Genomic DNA, 21,372 nt, shown 5'->3' on the forward strand with positions numbered 1-21,372 from the left:
TGTCTTGTCCTAGATAATCCACATCACCTTCACATTTGTATTTTCCAAAATTGTGATGGGAGCAGGGAGGGTGTCTGTGTGTTAATGTCTAGGATCTCATCATGGGAATCAGGGGTCCGCTGTTTTGACAGTTCCACTCTCTACACCCTCCCTCTGGTCGAGCCGGTCCCAAAGAGTGTGTGTGTGTGTGTGTGTGTGTGTGTGTGTGTGTGTGTGTGTGTGTGTGTACGTTAAATGATTCAGCATCTTGGTGTCTGCATGCCGGAGGGGAGGCAGAAGGGCATATTTATTTACAGCTTCTGCCTGCCTTAACCCTGTGCCCCGACCGACCCACGCCTCACCGCACAGAGACACCAGAACGCTTTCAGGGACACACCCCACAAATGTGCCCACGTGACACACACACACACGTTTGCCCTCTCTCTCTCTCTCTCTCTCTCTCTCTCTCATACACACAGACATAACCCATAAACGCAAACGCTCTTACTCAGTCATTGTCTTACATTTGAACTGAGCTGTCACTCTTATCCTCTTCTTACTGTCTCGCTCCACACTCAAAGATCAACCCTGTTCCAGTCAGTAAAATGTCCTAACCCATCTCTCCCTCCCTCTCTCTCTGCCTGCAGGACAGTGACATACAGAAGAAAATAGACCATGAGATCCGGATGCGTGATGGAGCCTGTAAGCTGCTGGCTGCCTGCTCCCAGAGAGACCAGGCCCTGGAGGCCTCCAAGAGCCTGCTCACCTGCAACACCCGCATCATGGCCTACATGTCGGAGCTGCAGAGGATGAAGGAGGCCCAGGTCATGCAGAGGGTCGCACTAAGGTCAGAGGGCAAATGGGCAAGGGGGCGGGGTAGGAACTTAGAGGTGCATAAATGGAGCTATCCCCATAGGGTGAAGGGCTTAATGTGGTCTGAGTGGGCAGGGTTTACAATTAGAATTTCCGTTGTTGACATCCCCTTCTTTCTGTCTCTACCAGGTCATCTGACGCAGGGCCCACGGACGACAGACTACCCTGTAAGGGAAAGGTGGCCATCTCAGGTAGGCCCCAGTAGTGTGTGTGTGTATTTGTGTGTGCCTATATAAAGGAGAGATGCATGTCTACCCAATAGCAGAGCTTCATGTAGTCCACTTCATCAGCCCCAGGTCCTGACACCCTGCCTCCTCATCTCCTATTATGCTATGCTGATGCTGTCTGTCATGCTGAGGGGGGGGCGGGGTCATGATGATGAGCGAGATCGTCTCTGGGTCTCATAGCCACCCCCCACTGAGGACCCCACACTAGGGAGGGGTGAGGGTACAGTGGGGAAAAAATGTATTTAGTCAGCCACCAATTGTGCAAGTTCTCCCACTTAAAAAGATGAGAGAGGCCTGTAATTTTCATCATAGGTACACGTCAACTATGACAGACAAATTGAGAGAAAAAAATCCAGAAAATCACATTGTAGGATTTTTAATTAATTAATTTGCAAATTATGGTGGAAAATAAGTATTTGGTCACCTACAAACAAGCAAGATTTCTGGCTCTCACAGACCTGTAACTTCTTCTTTAAGAGGCTCCTCTGTCCTCCACTCGTTACCTGTATTAATGGCACCTGTTTGAACTTGTTATCAGTATTAAAGACACCTGTCCACAACCTCAAACAGTCACACTCCAAACTCCACTATGGCCAAGACCAAAGAGCTGTCAAAGGACACCACAAACAAAATTGTAGACCTGCACCAGGCTGGGAAGACTGAATCTGCAATAGGTAAGCAGCTTGGTTTGAAGAAATCAACTGTGGGAGCAATTATTAGGAAATGGAAGACATACAAGACCACTGATAATCTCCCTCGATCTGGGGCTCCACGCAAGATCTCACCCCGTGGGGTCAAAATGATCACAAGAACGGTGAGCAAAAATCCCAGAACCACATGGGGGGACCTAGTGAATGACCTGCAGAGAGCTGGGACCAAAGTAACAAAGCCTACCATCAGTAACACACTACGCCGCCAGGGACTCAAATCCTGCAGTGCCAGACGTGTTCCCCTGCTTAAGCCAGTACATGTCCAGGCCCATCTGAAGTTTGCTAGAGTGCATTTGGATGATCCAGAAGAGGATTGGGAGAATGTCATATGGTCAGATGAAACCAAAATATAACTTTTTGGTAAAAACTCAACTCGTCGTGTTTGGAGGGCAAAGAATGCTGAGTTGCATCCAAAGAACACGATACCTACTGTGAAGCATGGGGGTGGAAACATCATGCTTTGGGGCTGTTTTTCTGCAAAGGGACCAGGACGACTGATCCGTGTAAAGGAAAGAATGAATGGGGCCATGTATCGTGAGATTGTGAGTGAAAACCTCCTTCCATCAGCAAGGGCATTGAAGATGAAACGTGGCTGGGTCTTTCAGCATGACAATGATCCCAAACACACCGCCCAGGCAACGAAGGAGTGGCTTCGTAAGAAGCATTTCAAGGTCCTGGAGTGGCCTAGCCAGTCTCCAGATCTCAACCCCATAGAAAATCTTTGGAGGGAGTTGAAAGTCCGTGTTGCCCAGTGACAGCCCCAAAACATCACTGCTCTAGAGGAGATCTGCATGGAGGAATGGGCCAAAATACCAGCAACAGTGTGTGAAAACCTTGTGAAGACTTACAGAAAACGTTTGACCTGTGTCATTGCCAACAAAGGGTATATAACAAAGTATTGAGAAACTTTTGTTATTGACCAAATACTTATTTTCCACCATAATTTGCAAATAAATTCATAAAAAATCCTACAATGTGATTTTCTGGATTTTATTTTCTCATTTTGTCTGTCATAGTTGACATGTACCTATGATGAAAATTACAGGCCTCTCTCATCTTTTTAAGTGGGAGAACTTGCACAATTGGTGGCTGACTAAATACTTTTTCCCCCCACTGTATGTGGGTTATGGAAAGGGGTGTATTTAAAAGGGTGAGGGTGGGGGTATAATGAGGGAAGAATGGTTTAGGGGGTGAGGATGACTTTAGGGGTGGAGGGGGAGAGAATGAGGGGTGAGGATTGAAACATTTTATGGTTTAAAGAAATGATGCAAAGGAGGTGGCGAACAAGTCCGGCTGCTCAGCTGATATTGTGATTAAACTTAAAAAGAGAAATAAATTATATTAAACAAAGATAAATTACATAAAACACAATGGAAAAATACTTTGGAGTACTTTCAATGATATCATGTGCAGAAAACCCAATTCATCTCCATCGTTCATTGAAGTTGATGGATAATTTATAACAAAAGCTTTCGATATTGCCAATCATTTCAATGACTATTTCACTACTAAAGTGGAAAAACTCAGACGTGAAAAGAAAACACAGTGAACCATCATATTTTTTTATAAAAGTTATAATAATGAAAGAAGGATTGCTGTTGTTATCCATCAATAATGATAAGCCACCAGGTATAGACAACCTTGATGGTAAACTATTGAGAATGGTAGCAGACTGTGTTATATAATATATGCCATTTAGCAGATGCTTTTATCCAAAGCAACTTAGTAATGCGTGCATACATTTAAAAGAAGAAATGTATGTATGGTCCCGGGAATCGAACCCACAATATTGGCTTTGCAAGCACCATGCTCTACCAACTGAGCCGTATTGTCACCCCTATTTGCTATATCTTTAACCAAAGCCTAAAGGAGTGTGTGTGTCCACAGGCGTGGAAGGAAGCTAAAGTAATCCCACTGCCTAAAAATAGTAAAGCACCCTTTGCTGGCTCTAACAGCCGCCTAATCAGTTTGCTGCCTATTCTTAGCAAACTGATGGAGAGGATTGTGTTTACATTTACATCTACATTTTCGTCATTTAGCAAATACAATGCTATTTTTCAGAGAACAAGTTAACTACTGACTTTCAGCATGCATATAGATAAGGGCACTCAACTTGTACTGCACTGACTCAGATGACTGATGATTGGTTAATGGAAATGGATAATAAGTTGGAGCTGTATTGTTAGATTTCAGTGCAGCCTTTGATGTTATTGATCATAAATTGTTATTGAAAAAACTAACTTGCTGTGGCTTTACATCACCTGCCATCACATGGTTGGAGAGTTATTTATCCAATAGAACCCAGAGAATATTCTTCAATGGAAGCTTCTCTAATATCAGATATGTACAGTGCGGTGTCCCTCAGGGCAGTTGCCTTGGGCCGTTAATCTTCTCTATTTTTACACAAAGCTAGAATTACTATATATACGGCTGATTCCACACACTACATGTCAGCACCCAAAGCCAGTGAGCTCACTGAAATTCTAAACAAGGAGTTACAGTCAGTATCAGAATGGGTGATTTAATAATAAACGGGTCTTAAATACATCTAAAACTAAAAACATTGTTTGGTTCATAACATTGAGTATGTTTACATGCACAGTAATAATTCGATATTAAACAGATTATGGAAAAGTCATATAAAAATCGAAATAAGCATATGCTGATTAAAACACCTGGTTTGCTGGGCAATCTTAAGAATTATTAGGACATGTAAACACCTTAATCGGCGTTCCAGTGGTGTATTTGATCTGCGCATGTGCTAGCACCGGTAGCGCAAATCTCCCTCTTTAGCGCGAGTGAAGTGAGTCGGGACCACTGAATGTATGCGTCTTAGAAGTTGTTTTCACATACAAACTTTATATATCCGAACTCAGAATCAAATTTGCTTCCCAAAAATAACATGTGGTAGAACGTTTATTTTGATTGGCGATTTTCTACATTTATCAGAGTGCCATCAGGTAGTCGGATTTCAGATGTGTCCATGTAAACAGGATTATTAGGGAAATCATTCTTCTTCCAAAGCATGTAAGCATTTTAATCAAACTATTATATTAATCTGACTATCCACAATAATTTCAGTATTGTTTGCATATAACCATACTCATTCTCTAAGACCTAAACTTCAACTGGATTTGAACATAAAGGGTGTGACCATTGTGCAAGTTGATGAAGCCAAACTCCTAGGTATAACATTGGATGGTCAATTATCATGGGCAAGACATATTAACAAAGTTGTTGTGAAGATGGTGAGGGGAAATGTCAACTGTACTAGTTGTTCAGGCTTTGGTCTTGTCCCATCTTGATTACTGTCCGTTAATATGGTCATGTGCTGCAAACAAAGACCTAGCAAAGCTGCAGCTGGCTCAAAACAGAGCAGCACGTCTTGCCTTTTAACTGCACATACAGAACTAACATCAACAACATGCATGCCAGCCTTTCCTGGTTGACGGATGACGAGAGATTAACTGCTTCTCTTCTAGTTTTTATGAGGAATATTACTGTGAAAACTTCCAGATTGTCTGCATAATCAAATAACATTCAGCTCAGACACCCATACATACCCCACAAGACATGCTACCAGGGGTCTGTTCAGACCCCAAGTCCAAAACGAATTGACGGCAACGCACAGTTTTATACAGAGCCATGATTGCATGGAACTCCCTTCAATCTCCAATTACTCAAGCAAACAGCAAAATTACCTTTAAAAAAACGGATAAAAAAACAACTAATGGAACGGCGGGGACGGTGAGGGGACACACGCGCACACACACACTCTAACACACACACACACTCTAACACACACACACACTCTAACACACACACACTCTAACACACACACACACTCTAACACACACACACTACCACACATACTAACACACACACACACACACTCTAACACACACACACACACTCTAACACACACACACTCTAACACACACACACACTCTAACACACACACACACTACCACACACACACACACACTAACACACACACACACACTCTAACACATACACACTCTACCACACACACACACACTCTAACACACACACACACTACCACACACACACACACTAACACACACACACACACTCTAACACATACACACTCTACCACACACACACACACACTAACACACACACACACACACTAACACATACACACTCTACCACACACACACACACACTAACACACACACACACACACACTAACACACACACATTCTAACACACACACACACTCTAACACACACACACACACTCTAACACACACACTAACACACACACACACACTCTAACACACACACACACTCTAACACATACACACTCTAACACACACACACACACTAACACACACACTAACACACACACACACACACACACTCTAACACACACATACTTTTTTGTTGTATTGTTTGTATAATGTTTTAGTTGCATTGTTTGGATATCGTTGTATTTTAAATTTGTGTGACTTTCCTTGTCTATCAGTGTTTTGTTACTTGTCATGTTTTATGTTTTTTGTGGACCCCAAGAAGAGTAGCTGCTGCTTCTGCAAAAGCTAATGGGGATCATAATAAACAAAACAAAATAAAAGGATGAGGGTGAGAGTAGGGGGAAAGAGGTAATTAAAGGATTATGATGAACTGCACTGGCTCAGTGGGAGGACAGGTGGCTCTGAGGTCTGTTTTGGACAGGTGGCTCTAAGGTCAGCTCACAGCTGGAGGGCACACGCATTCGCGCACACACACGAAGGGAGTAGTTGAGTTGATGAACAGAAGTTGTGACTTATCATTGATTGACTGGGAAGCCATTTAGCTAGTAAGTTCAGCTCAGCGCATGGGTTTCAGTTAGACTAGACATACACTGTACATAAATTCATCATACACATAAGTGTGCGCACATGTGTATATGTTACATTTGTGGCTGATTTCACTTTCACTCTGACTGTCCTTTGCCATTGCAGATCTGCGGATCCCTCTCATGTGGAAAGACACGGAGTACTTCAAGAACAAAGGAGGTGAGGAGTCGGTGTGGTAGAACTGGTGTGAATAGATTCATGTCAGTGTGGTAGAACTGGTATAAATAGACTCATCAATGATTCATTTCAGTGTGGTAGAAGTGGTGTGAATAGACTCATCAATGATTCATGTCAGTGTGGTAGAACTGGTGTTAATAGATTCATCAATGATTCATGTGCTATTATCTGTCGCTCTGAGTTTGTGTGAAGAGATGTGATGTGAGTCGACTGAGTAAGTGAAGCCATGTGAATCGAATATAATTTGGGTAAAGCCTCCCAGAGTAGGAGGGCTGACCTAGAATTAGTTTCACCTTTTAGATAATAATGAATAACATTGAATGGACAGGTGGGGATCAGATCCTAGATTAGCACTCCTACTCTGAGATGCTTTATGGAAACAGGCCCTGGGAAATAACTCTTAAGTATACAAACTAAAGCAATGAACATGTGAGCATAACAGTTCATGCTCTTTTAAAAACACTTGTAGATCTTAAGTTCTATACGGCTGTTGAAATGAATGTACATGTTTCTATTTTTCCCTTGGTAAAGTCAGCAGCTCACTGACAAGCAGACATTCCTACAGTAAGTAATTTGGTATGATCTGGCTTAGAAACCTGCTGCACAGACAGCCCTCTTCTGTTCTGTTGTCTTTGCCAGTGCTACTGAAGCAGAGAGGCCTGGGTCTGCTTAGGATCCGGTAATTGTAGTTCTAGGTGCTCTTTTGATACCGCTGTGTTATGGTTTATGTTGACTGCTACATGTAAAGGTCAAAACGTTATGGTAAAAAAAAGAACGTGCTGAAACCCAACTCCTTAGTGAGGTCTGCCCCTCACCGACAACTGGCATGAATTAATCTGCATGACCTAATAGATCTAATGCATATTAATAAACTCCGGGGACAGGAGTCTTGGTTGCCCAAGACGGCAAGCACAGATTGTGTGCTTTTGATCAGAGGTGGAAAAAGTACCCAATTGTCATACTTAAGTAAAAGTAAAGGTACCTTAATAGAAAATGACTCAAGTGAAAGTCACCCAGTAAAATACTACTTGAGTAAAAGTCTAAAAGTATTTGGTTTTAAATATACTTAAGTATCAAAAGTATAAATGATTTCAAATTCCTTATATTAAGCAAAGCAGACGGCACCATTTTCTTGTTTTTAACATTTACGGATCGCCAGGGGCACACTCCAGCATCCTTTACAAACGATACATTTGTGTTTAGTGGGTCTGCCAGATCAGAGGCAGTAGGAGGGACCACGTGTTCTCTTAATAAGTGCGTGAATTTGACAATTTTTCTGTCCTGCTAAGGATTCAAAATATAACGAGTACTTTTGGGTGTCAGGGAAAATGTATGGAGTAAAAAGTACATTATTTTCTTTAGGAATGTAGTGAATTAAAAGTTGTCAAAAATATAAATAGTAAAGTAAAGTACAGATACCCACCCAAAAATGACCTAAGCAGTACTTTAAAGTATTTTTACTTAAGTACTTTACACCACAGCTTTTGATACATGCACGCGCGCGCACACACACGCACTCACACACCCGCACTCACACTCCCAAATACATTTAGCGTAAAATGATACACTCACACACCACGCTGCATGTGAAGAACCCACTTAAAGCTACTTAGGCCAGACTCTCACAGTGCGGATGTCCAAGTCCAACAGCTGCTAGAGTTGGTGTTGTTCCTCCCAGTCTGTCCAGTGTGAGAGCCAAACCCACGATTCTCCAATAATCTACTCTGTAGCCTCCGTCTGTTTAAAACATCCACAGAGGGTGCAGGTAGTGCCAGAGGAGTTCTCAAGTGGGGAAATCTAGTCAAATCTAGTCAAATGTCTTCCACATGCTGCTTCTCACACCTCCCTCTCACTGCTCTCTCTCTGTCCCCCCTTCTCTCTTTACCTCTCCCCCCCCTCTGTCTCTCTCTACCTCTCCCTTCTCTCTCTCTATCTGTACCTCTCTCAGAGCTGCATCGGTGTGCAGTCTTCTGTCTGCTCCAGGTGGGAGCGGAGATTCACGACACAGACATGGTGATGGTGGACCGGACGCTCACCGATATCTGCTTTGACAACACCATCGTCTTGTAAGTCCTATTTTCCTGTTGGCTTGTGTGTTTACACAATTATTGGCAAAAGAGCTAATCTGATTGGTCAAAAGACCAAATAGTGGAAAAATATCAGAATTGGGCTGCCTGTGTAAACACAACCTTGCTATCTTGTCTTTCACATAGTGAGTATTGTTTGGTCTTTATAAGGGCATGTTTATTTAATGTCATGATTGTATCATAAAGGTAGATAAATGGATATATTTTGAAATCCTGTATCAGTAACTGATACATATACACAGACTGTACAAACCATTATGAACACCATTACATAGACTGACCAGGTGAATCCAGGTGAAAGCTATGATCCCTTATTGAAATCCACTTCAATCAGTGTAGATGAAGGGGAGGAGACAGGTTAAACTTTTTGGGCGACCTGACCAAATTCATAATTTTTGCATCTTTTACTTTCGGTTTTGTACACTAGCTTCAAACAACTGAAAATACAATATTTTGGGTTATGGAAAATATATTTCACAGTGGTTTAGATGGTACAATGACTCTCTACACCAGGGGTGTCAAACTCATTTTAGCTCAGGGGCCACATGGAGGAAAATCTATTCCCAAGTGGGCCGGACCGGTAAAATCATGGTGTATATATATAACTTAAAAACAACAACTTCAGATTGTTTTTTTTGTTTTAATACTATCAACATAAAACATAAAGCTGGAGCCTAAGGACAGTGTGTCCAAAATAGTACAAGCACAACATCACTATTAATCATAAAACACCTGAAGTTTATTTGAAAATTCTAAAGAAAAAGAACACACAAACACACAATGCCTCAGTGATTCACATAACTGTTTCACAGATCACAGAACTATATCAGGGTGTCATTTCTCAGGCAGAAATGTAGATACAAATAATGAAATCCTGTTCCCCAAACAAGTGCAAGAACCACAGAGTCAAGAATAGGTTAAATATACAAATAAAATAAAATCAATTAAAAACAATAGCACATCAACATAAAAACATATAAACATAAAGCTGGAGCCTGAGGACAGTGTGTCCAAAAGCACAACATCACTATTAATCATAAAACACCTCAAGTTATTTAAAATTCTGAGGACAAACAACACACAAACACACAATGACTCAGTGATTCACAGAAGTATATCACAGATCACAGAACTATATCAGGGTGTCTCATGCAGCACTTTAAGTGGGGTTGCATAGTTTATTTGACTCCTGATACCTGGCATCTTTTAGCTTTCACCAGCGCATCAATATCAGGCGTCACATCCTGAGTGGCAGCCAACTTCAGGATGTGATTCAAGTGCTTGTGCGTGAGCCTTGAGCGCAGCTTTGTTTTATTTATGCTCATTACAGAGAACTTGCTCACAAAGATATGTGGTTCCAAACATGCACAACAGTTTTGCAGCGAGGGCTGTCAAGTTGGGGTAACCTGGCAAGAGATTCTGATAAAATGTGTCCAAGCCAGCTGCGGCAAATTTGCCCTTCAAATCCGAGTCACACTGCAAGTCTATTATTTAAAGTTGGATGCTGACGGGCAGATCAGAGGGATTCACGGTGAATGGCGAACAAAAAACATTGAAGTCTTTCTCCAGTTCACCAAAAATCTGAAAGCGTTGCTCAAACTCCCTTAACAGTCCCGTTATTTTATCTTTGAACCGCTTCATGTCTGCCACATGTTGGGTCGCGCACACATTTTTCAGACAGGGGAAGTGAGCTGCATCACCACCGGCGAGTTGCATCTCCCACAATGACAGCTTCAACTTGAAAGAACGTATGCTGTCATAATATTGCGTGGCAACTTTGTTGCGCCCTTGCAGCTGTTTGTTCAAGTTATTCAGGTGCTCTGTAACATCCACCATAAATGCAAGGTCCTGCATCCATTCTGCGGAATTAAATTCTAACACTGGTTTGCCCTTTTCTTCCATGAACTGTTCAATTTCTTCTCGTAAATCAAAGAAACGCCTCAGCACAGCACCTCGGCTTAACCATCTTACCTCAGTGTGGTATGGCAGGCCATAGATGTGGTCTTTCTCTCTGAGAAGGCTGTCAAACTGACGGTGATTCAGGCTTCTGGATCGGATGAAATGAACAGTTTGGATGACCACCTTCATGACGTTATCCATCTTTAATGACTTCTGGCCTCCTGGTGCAAAATACAGTGAAAAGTCCAAAAATCACGTCCTCCATTTGCAGATTGCACTTTCTCTCTGAACTTTGTCACAACGCCTGCTTTTTTCCCGATAATTGAGGGCGCACCATCTGTAGCCAGGCTGACAGCGCGGGACCAGTCCACTCCGACCCTGTCCAGCGCGCCGACGAGTGCAGTGAAAATATCAGCTGCTGTCGTTGTATCTGTCATCGGCACCAACTCCACGAACTCCTCGGTGACGGTCAATGTGTCATCAACTCCGCGGATGAAAATGGCCAGTTGTGCAACATCTGTAATGTCCGTGCTTTCATCAATTGCAACCGAAAACGCAATAAATGACTTTACTTTTTGCTTCAACTGGCTGTCCAAATCCACTGAAAGATCGGAAATCCTGTCTGCAACTGTGTTTCTTGTCAGGCTGATATTTGCAAAAGCCTGGTGCTTTTCAGGGCACACAATCTCTGCTGCCTTCATCATGCATGTTTTTACAAATTCACCCTCACTAAATGGTTTTGAAGCCACTGCGATTTCATTAGCAATGAGGTAGCTAGCTTTCACTGCAGCGTCACTGATGTCTCGGCTGTGAGTAAACACAGACTGCTGTTTCTTCAGACCCACCAACAGTTCATTCACCTTCTCTCTTCTCCGCTGTCCTTGAAAGTTGTCATATTTGTCGGCATGAAGACTCACATAGTGGCGACGAAGGTTATATTCTTTCAGCACTGCAACATGCTGTGAACACACCAAACATACAGCTTTCCCATTCAATTCCGTGAATAAATAGAAGGATGACAATTTTTCTTGGAACACTCTGCACTCTGCGTCCACTTTTCTCTTTTTTGACAGAGACATATTGGGGCAATTAGGGTGCCAAAGCACATAATGTTAAAAGTAGAAGCCGTAATAAATATCGCGGGCAAAACAAAGTAGCTCATCCGGACTGGCTTGCTTGACCTACTTGCTCTGCCCCGGTATAAACAGTTTGCTTGCTTAACACAATTGCTATTGCGCCATCCAGTGGACACAATTGGAACAGCCGTTTATTTTATTGAAAAATTGCAGCTCATTTTTATACTTTACAAAATCATCTCGCGGGCCGGATTAAACCCGTTTGCGGGCCTGATCCGGCCCGCGGGCCGGACGTTTGACACCCCTGCTCTACACAATGACTGCTTGTTTTGTCACATAAACAGAATCTAGGCAAACTATTAGAATTTTAGCAACCAGGAAATGGCGGTGTGATTTCTGCGTATTGCATATTTAAAGGTTTTAGGGTTAACTTGAGGGTTAAACTAATGGATTCTGGAAAATATAGTATCTTTCCCCATATTGAACAAAATGTAAGTGATTCATTAAATATAATTACATAGAATATTCACATACAGGTTTTGTTTTCCTTGTTCATTCATTTTAAGAGTTTGTCCTGAAAATCAATTGTTTCATCAATATTTCTATGCATGTGTATAATTACATTTTTGATGTTTTATGTACAAGATGTATACACTGAGTGTACAAAACATTAGGAACACTTGTTCTTTCCATGACATAGACGGACAGGTGAATCCAGGTGAAAGCTATGATCCCTTATTGATGTCACTTGTTAAATCCACTTCAATCAGTGTAGAAGGGGAGGAGACAGGTTAAATCAGCCTTCAGACAATTGAGACATGGATTGTGTATGTGTGCCATTCAGAGGGTGAATGGGCAAGACAAAATATTGAAGTGCCTTTGAACGGGGTATGGTAGTAGGTGTCAGGCGCACCGGTTTGTGTTATGAACTGCAATGTTGCTGGGTTTTTCACGCTCAACAGTTTCCTGTGTGTATCAAGAATGGTCCACCACCCAAAAGACATCCTGCCAACTTGACACAACTGTGGGAAGCATTGGAGTCAACATGGGCCAGCATTCCTGTGGAATTCTTTTGACACCTTGTAGAGTCCATGCCCTGACAAATTGAGGCTGTTCTGAGGGCAAAAGGGGCCGCAGCTGAATATTAGGAAGATGTTCTTAATCTTTTGTACACTGAGTGTACAATGTATAAGTATGTGTTTTCTGTGTGTGTGTTTGTATATAGTTGTTTTTGCTGTGTCCATGTGTGTGCATGTATAACTGTGTATCTCTCCATGTGTGTTTGCCGTGTGTAGCAGCGAGACCAGTCCAGGATTTGAGCTGCGCGTGGAGCTGTACAGCTGCTGTTCAGAGGAGGACTACTCGTCAGGGAGCACGCCCAGGAAACTAGCCAGCAAACTGAGCAGCTCTCTGGGCCGCTCGGCAGGGAAGAAGCTCCGCGTCGCCATGGACCCTGGAGCCTGCAGCCCTATCAGCAATGGAGGAGGAGCCACACTGCTGCTACCTCTGCCCTCAGTGGTGTGAGTGGGTTTATGTTGTACACACAGATATGTATTTCCAGGCATGTAGTGTACAATCATTCGTACAGACACACATATGCAATCATGCATGCAATGAAACACACACACAAAGTCACTGGCGGACACACAGACGTGTGTGTATTTAGTCCCACAGTCCCACAGCTCACCAGTGCCTCTGCCATGTGTTCTGTCCACAGGGGACCGAAGTACCATCTCCTGGCCCACACCACCCTGTCACTGTCACACGTCCAGGACAGCTTCCGCACGCATGACCTCAACATCTCAGGCAACGGTAGGTCACAGTGGGGATGTGGTTAGTCCATGTGCAGTAAATATGGGTCAGACTTCTCTTTCTATCTCCCGTTCTTTCTCTCCCTCCCTCTGTGTCAGTACCTCCCTCTCTCTCTCTCTCTCTCTCTCTCTCTCTCTCTCTCTCTCTCTCTCTCTCTCTCTCTCTCTCTCTCTCTCTCTCTCTCTCTCTCTCTCAGCCCTCCACACCTCTCTGATTCAGAGGGGTTGGGTTAAATGCAGAAGACAAATTTAGGCTGAATGCATTCAGTTGTGCAAATGACTAGTTTCCCATCTCTTTCTCTCTCTCTTTCTCCCCATCTCCCTCCCTCTCCCAGCAAGGATTTTAGCTGACTGACAGACTGTCATTGTCAAGGTCATAGTAATAAATCGGGGTCAGTGCTGTGTAAAACTCTAATGATGAGGTGTACAAGGGAGTAGACACCCTGACATGTGCTGCTGCTTTATTCATTGCCCCTTACGGCTGTAAGAAAGTTTGATGGGCACTCCACTGTTGTTCACGGCTCTCCCTGCAGCTGTGAGACTTTTATTCCCTGCTATTGTGTGTGTGTGTGGGGGGGGGGGGGGGGGGGGGGGGGGGGGGGGGGTAGATTATTATTTTTAGTTTAATTTCTTTCTCCCTCTATCCCCCTCTCTGTCTCTCCCTGTAGACGACTGTTCCTACTGGGTGCCTCTCTACGGCAGTGTGTGTTGTCGCCTGGCTGCTCAGCCTCACTGTATGACCCAACAGATGATGAGCGGCTGCTTGAAGGTCAAGGTGAGGGTGTTTGTGTCTGTCTGTGTGCGTGTGTGTGTGTTTGGGAAGATAGCAAGGCATGGCTCTCTCTCTAATTAGCGCCTCTGTCTCTCACAGCAGTTGGGAGGTGACCTTCAGAATTGGACAAACATCTACGGCGTCCTTAAAGGGACAAACCTTTTCTGTTACCACCGGCAAGAGGATATGGAGGCTAACGTAGAGCCAGTTTTTACCATTGCCATCAACAAGGTCAGTCAGTGGATGAAACAAAGTTTTTCCCACATATGCACACTCTCAACATGAAATAAAAAAGCATGCTAGCTGGTGGCCCCTGACCCACAGCACAAAGCCCGGTTTCAGCTTCAGACAGTGAGCGACAGTTCTGTGGAATCATGCATCAATCAGCTGCTCTCAGGATCAAGCTGAAACCTGTGAGGAACAGGACACTGCCTCCACCTACTGGTGGGGATGGGGAAATACAGTACCAGTCAAAAGTTTGGACACCTTTATTTATTACTATTTTCTACATTGTAGAATAATAGTGAAGACATCAAAACTATGAAATAGCACATATGGAATCAGGTAGTAACCAAAAAAGTGTTAAACAAATGCAAATATATTTTTTCAAATACCCACCCTTTGCCTTGATGACAGCTTTGCACACTCTTGGCATTCTCTCAACCAGCTTCACGTGGAATGCTTTTCCAACAGTCTTGAAGGAGTTCCCACATATGCTGAGCACTTGTTGGCAGCTTTACCTTCACTCTGCCTCCGACTCATCCCAAACCATCTCAATTGGGTTGAGGTCAGGTGATTGTGGAGGCCAGGTCATTTGATACAGCACTCCCATCACTCTCCTTCTTGGTCAAATAGCCCTTACACAGCCTAGAGGTGTGTTGGGTAATTGTCCTGTTGAAAAACAAATGATAGTCCATCTAAGCCCAAACCAGATGGGATGGCGTATTGCTGCAGAATGCTGTGGTAGCCATGCTGGTTAAGTGTGCCTTGAATTCTAAATAAATCACAGACAGTGTCACCAGCAAAGCACCCCCACACCATAACACCTCCTCCTCCATGCTTTACGGTGGGAACTACACATGCGGAGATCATCCGTTCACCCACACCGCATCTTACAAAGACACAGCGGTTGGAACCCAAAATCTCAAATTTAGACTCCAGACCAAAGGACAAATTTCTACCGTTCTAATGTCCATTGCTCGTGTTTCTTGGCCCAAGCAGGTCTCTTCTTCTTATTGGTGTCCTTTAGTAGTGCTTTCTTTGCAGCAATTCGACCATGAAGGCCTGATTCACACAGTCTCCTCTGAACAGTTGATGTTGAGATGTGTCTGTTACTTGAACTCTGTGAAGCATTTATTTGGGCTGCAATTTCTGAGGCTGGTAACTCTAATGAACTTATCCTCTGCAGCAGAGGTAACTCTGGGTCTTCCTTTCCTGTGGCGGTCCTCATGAGAGCCAGTTTCATCATAGAGCCTGATGGTTTTTGTGACTGCACTTGAAGAAACTTTCTTGAAATATTCCGTATTGACTGACCTTCATGGCTTAAAGTAATGATGGACTGTCATTTCTCTTTGCTTATTTGAGCTGTTATTGCCATAATATGGACTTTGTATTTTACCAATTAGGGCTATCTTCTGTATACCCCCCCTACCTTGTCACAACACAAATGATTGGCTCAAACGCATTAAGAAGGAAAGAAATTCCACGAATCAACTTTTAAGAAGGCACACCTGTTAATTGAAATGCATTCCAGGTGACTACCTCATGAAGCTGGTTGAGAGAATGCCAAGAGTGTGCAAAGCTGTCATCAAGGCAAAGGGTGGCTATTTGAAGAATCTCAAATATATTTTGATTTGTTTAACACTTTTGGTTACTACATGATTCCATATGTGTTATTTAATAGTTTTGATGTCTTCACTATTATTCTACAATGTAGAAAATAGTAAAAATAAAGAAAAACCCTTGAATGAGTAGGTGTGTCCAAACTTTTGACAGTGTACATTGGAGTACTGTCAGTTCCCACACCTTATACCAGTCATTTCCTTTCAAATCAGTGAAGGGAAGTGAGCAAGTGCACACTTTGGGAGGAATGAGAGATAATTGGGACGTAGCTGATAACTGGGACAGATTCATGCTTGAGGTTACTTGAGTGGACTTGACTTATATGTCACTCACCGCTCTTTGTGTCAGTAAGTGCATTCACGCACTGTGAGTTGACGAGAAAATAAATGACTATGCTTAAATGTATATTTTTGGGGGATATTGAAACATTTGGTGAAATGGCAACATCAGTAGCTGATTGTGTCTGTGTGCGTGTCCTGTATGTCAGAAGACAATAATAGGGGTGTCGGAGAAGGACCTCCACAGTAAGGCCCAGAGTATCTGTATCAGTAACCATTATGGAGGAGAGGAGGTGACACATACACTCTCGGCAGACAGTCGTGAAGAAACACACCGCTGGATGGAGGCCTTCTGGCAACAGTTCTATGACATGAGTAAGTAGGCTGATCACATGATTAGGGGCCTGAGTTCTTCATTCATTGGTGAGCTCAGGAAAAACTCCTGCCCTTGAGTAGACATGATACACACCTTACACTCTAGGTCCTGATATGCTCTTGTTCGTTTGCTCATTGGCTCCTGATGTGTCGTTAGTGGTTTTCTCAGCTTGATTGGATGTTGGAAGATGATTGACAACTTCCTTCTTCCCTGCAGGCCAATGGAAGCAGTGCTGTGACGACTTGATGAAGATTGAGCTGCCATCGCCCCGGAAACCAGCCCTGGTCGCATCGAAACAGGGTTCTCTTTACCACGAAATGGGTAAGACAGCGACCCAAACTGATTCAAGAACTGTTACTAATATTTTCCAAAATACTTTTTATATGATTCAGTAAGATGTTGTGGACACTTACACTTGAGTTTCTTTTCACTTTTATTTATTAAATCTAGTAATTTGATAGTTAGTTTATAGGTTTAGGGTTACAAAAATTCTAGCTTAATAATAGGTTAATAGGTTTACAAAAAACAAATAAAATCAATGAAATATATACTGAACAAAAATATCAACGCAACATGCAACAATTTCAACGATTTTACTCAGTTACAGTTCATATAAGGAAATCAGTCAATATAAATAAATTCATTAGGCACTAATCTATAGATTTCACATGACTGGGCAGTGGCGCAGCCATGGGTGGGCCTGGGAGGGCTGGGGAGCCAGGCCCAGCCAATCAAAATGAGTTTTTCCCCAGAAAAGGGCTTTATTACAGACAGAAATACTCCTCGATTTCATCAGCTGTCCGGGTGGCTGGTCTCAGACGATCCCGCAGGTGAAGAAGCTGGATGTGGAGGTCCTGGGCTGGTTTAGTTACACGTGGTCTGCAGTTGTGAGACCAGTTGGACGTACTGCCAAATTCTCTAAAACAACGTTGGAGGTGGCTTATGGTAGAGAAATGAACATTACATTCTCTGTCAACAGCTCTGGTGGACATTCCTGCAGTCAGCATGCCAATTGCACACTCCCTCAAAACTTGAGACATCTGTGTCATTGTGTTGTGTGACAAAACTGCACATTTTAGAGTGGCCTTTTATTGTCCCAAGCACAAGGTGCACCTGTGTAATGATCATGCTCTTTAATCAGCTTCTTGATATGCCACACCTGTCAAGTGGATGGATTATCTTGGCAAAGGAGAAATGCTCACTAACAGGGACGTAAACAAATTTGTGGCCAAAATTTGAGAGAAATAACCTTTTTGTACGTATGGATCATTTCTGGGATCTTTTATTTCAGCTCATGAAACATGGGACCAACGCTTTACATTTTGTTCAGTATATTTCCAGAGGATGATAGTCCCCTTAACAGCATACGTGTTTCTGACTGTTCTAACAGTGGTGGTCCATACCCATGAGCTCTCCATCAGACTCTATTCTACGCTGCCTGCTACCTCACTAGCACACCAACCAACCTCTCTGTACTATGGATGGAAGTGTTATTTTCTCTGACATGCTAACTCACTCTCTCTCTCTCTCTCTCTCTTCCTTTCTCTCTCTCTCCTTGTGTGTCTCTCAATCCTTCCTTTTTGGCTATCACTGTCCCATCTTTCTTCCCTGTCACTCTCCCTTGTTCCTGTGCTCAAATTACATTTCCCCCCTTTTTTCCACCGTTATCATTCTATTCCCATCATTGTTAATTTTACACTCCAATCGAATTCTAATCTTCATACATTCTAAATTAACTCATTTTTACCGTGTTATGCACATCATTTTATTCCCCAAATCATATATCACAACTTTATTTCACCTGTCAATGCACATAACACCTGCCCACCACCACCCTTCCTCACCCCCCTGCCTCATGGGTTGCCCCCTCCCCCTCCCCCTGGACCCTAGCCCCCCTCACCACCCCATCCTGTGAGGGTATCTTGCTGCAGGATAATGCTGTGTCTGCTGAGATTCGTGCTCTGCTCTCCTCCTATTACAATGACAGGTGAAGTACCAGTGGGGTCCACTCACACACTGCAGTGTTGAACCTGACCCCCCCCCCCCCCCCCCAACTAGCACCACCAAGTCTAGGCCTAACCTCTCTAAACTGTATTCAACTGTCTCAACATTATTAGCATGGTCTGTCCAACCACAATAATGACTTTCCTCCGCTCCTCCTAGTTATTGACACCTCTGATGACATCAACACGGTGACGAACATCCTGACGCAGCGGATGCAGGAGCTGGAGCTGAGGAGCCAGCTGGGGACCTCTCCTCACTGGATGTCCCTGTTCGAGGAGTCTCCTGGTCGCCCCCACACCCGCCACTGCCTCCCCCACAGCCCCCTGCGTTGCCCCTGGCCCGGCCTGCTCTCCTCAGACGCCAGCCTGACCTCTGACAGCGACAGCCCCTGCAGCACCAGCCCTTGCTCCCGCCACAGTGGCTGGGCCAAGCCCCTCTCCCTCTCCTCCCCCTCCTCACGCTTCCGTCCCCGCACCCTCTCCCTGGACGCCAAGCTCAGCACCCTCAGGGGCAGGGGGTATGGAGGGGTGTTACAGTGCTCCTGTCAGCCCCCCTCCTCCTCCTCCCTTGCCCCCATCCCAGCCCAAGGCGTTCCCCAGGCCACCCTGTCCTGCTCCAGCTCTACCTCCAGTAACAGCTCCAGCGAGGGCAGCCACAGCCCTGAGTTGTCAGACGGCACCTCTTTCTCACGGCCCTCTTCGGCCCGTCGGAGTCTCAGGAACTTGAGGGCTAAACTGGACCCCCGAAATTGGCTCCAGAGCCAGGTATAACCCAGCTCAGACCCCCAGATCACCCAAGGTCCTGGTAAGAACTGACAGGAAGGAAGCCCCCACTTCCTCTCTGAAGAAAGAGCCTTGGTATTAACTGGAATGACTTCACTCTAATGACATGATAATTGTGAATTGTCAGTGTATGGGAATGTTTAGTATCTGAATGTGGTCATAGGGTTGTTGGTGTTACTTGTGATCTATCCAAATGGCTACACCCACCATCGCCTGTAATAGCAATTCAAGCCTGACAGAAAAAGTCCTCTGAAACTACTAATACACTGATTTGCTTATTGCATGATTGTGCTCGAAGTCAAGGAATGTGTTGTTTCAGATCTTTAAACTGCTTAGAAAGTGAATGAATTGAAAGCTCAACTTAATGCAACTGTGCTCCCATTAATTTACTGTGCTACTTGTTGATACTGTGATAACATCAGGATCACTTACTCTGCTGAGTTTCCAGAACCTCCCCTATATTCATTAACACATTGTAGGCCTAATACACATCAACCAATATTTATGAGAGCTCACCAGGACATTCTGTTAAGAAACTGACTGCAATTATTTGTACCAATGTACAGTGAGGGAAAAAAGTATTTGATCCCCTGCTGATTTTGTACGTTTGCCCACTGACAAAGACATGATCAGTCTATAATTTGAATGGTAGGTTTATTTGAACAGTGAGAGACAGAATAACAACAAAAAATCCAGAAAAACGCATGTCAAAAATGTTATAAATTGATTTGCATTTTAATGAGGGAAATAAGTATTTGACCCCTCTGCAAAACATGACTTAGTACTTGGTGGCAAAACCCTTGTTGGCAATCACAGAGGTCAGACATTTCTTGTAGTTGGCCACCAGGTTTGCACACATCTCAGGAGGGATTTTATCCCACTCCTCTTTGCAGATCTTCTCCAAGTCATTAAGGTTTCGAGCCTGACGTTTGGTCATTGTCATGCTGGAATACCCATCCACAACCCATTTTCAATGCCCTGGCTGAGGGAAGGAGGTTCTCACTCAAGATTTGACGGTACATGGCCCCGTCCATCGTCCCTTTGATGCGGTGAAGTTGTCCTGTCCCCTTAGCAGAAAAACATCCCCAAAGCATAATGTTTCCACCTCCATGTTTGACGGTAGGGATGGGTTCTTGGGGTCATAGGCAGCATTCCTCCTCCTCCAAACACGGCGAGTTGAGTTGATGCCAAAGAGCTCGATTTTGGTCTCATCTGACCACAACACTTTCACCCAGTTCTCCTCTGAATCATTCAGATGTTCATTGGCAAACTTCAGACGGCCCTGTATATGTGCTTTCTTGAGCAGGGGGACCTTGTGGGCGCTGCAGGATTTCAGTCCTTCACAGCATAGTGTGTTACCTATTGTTTTCTTGGTGACTATGGTCCCAGCTGCCTTGAGATCATTGACAAGATCCTCCCGTGTAGTTCTGGGCTGATTCCTCACCGTTCTCATGATCATTGCAACTCCACGAGGTGAGATCTTGCATGGAGCCCCAGGCCGAGGGAGATTGACAGTTATTTTGTGTTTCTTCCATTTGCGAATAATCGCACCAACTGTTGTCACCTTCTCACCAAGCTGCTTGGCGATGGTCTTGTAGCCCATTCCAGCCTTGTGTAGGTC

The 21,372-nt window shown here is 43.9% G+C and overlaps 1 protein-coding gene across 1 annotated transcript; it reads left to right on the forward strand.

The window, feature by feature from the left end:
- Positions 1 to 626: 626 nt before the first annotated feature.
- Positions 627 to 20,266, forward strand: LOC311117307 (rhotekin-like). The gene is made up of 11 exons (XM_084192272.1): positions 627 to 826; positions 982 to 1,043; positions 6,753 to 6,806; positions 8,773 to 8,890; positions 13,182 to 13,406; positions 13,604 to 13,698; positions 14,366 to 14,472; positions 14,569 to 14,700; positions 16,799 to 16,964; positions 17,182 to 17,286; positions 19,129 to 20,266. Exons 1-11 carry the CDS (start codon positions 666 to 668, stop codon positions 19,737 to 19,739), a joined length of 1,836 nt encoding a protein of 611 aa, XP_084048398.1. The 5' UTR covers positions 627 to 665; the 3' UTR covers positions 19,740 to 20,266.
- Positions 20,267 to 21,372: the final 1,106 nt, after the last annotated feature.

Source organism: Coregonus lavaretus (assembly GCF_964263955.1).
Source record: "Coregonus lavaretus genome assembly, contig: HAP1_SCAFFOLD_1843, whole genome shotgun sequence".
Classification (NCBI taxonomy): Eukaryota; Metazoa; Chordata; class Actinopteri; order Salmoniformes; family Salmonidae; genus Coregonus; species Coregonus lavaretus.

Bases quoted from the DNA above. Each gene is read 5' to 3' on its own strand.
- LOC311117307 (XM_084192272.1), top strand. From the start codon at position 666: ATGCGTGATGGAGCCTGTAAGCTGCTGGCTGCCTGCTCCCAGAGAGAC. The intron at 1,044-6,752 runs GTAGGCCCCAGT...TTGCCATTGCAG, and splicing joins GGGAAAGGTGGCCATCTCAG to ATCTGCGGATCCCTCTCATG. The intron at 6,807-8,772 runs GTGAGGAGTCGG...TACCTCTCTCAG, and splicing joins GTACTTCAAGAACAAAGGAG to AGCTGCATCGGTGTGCAGTC.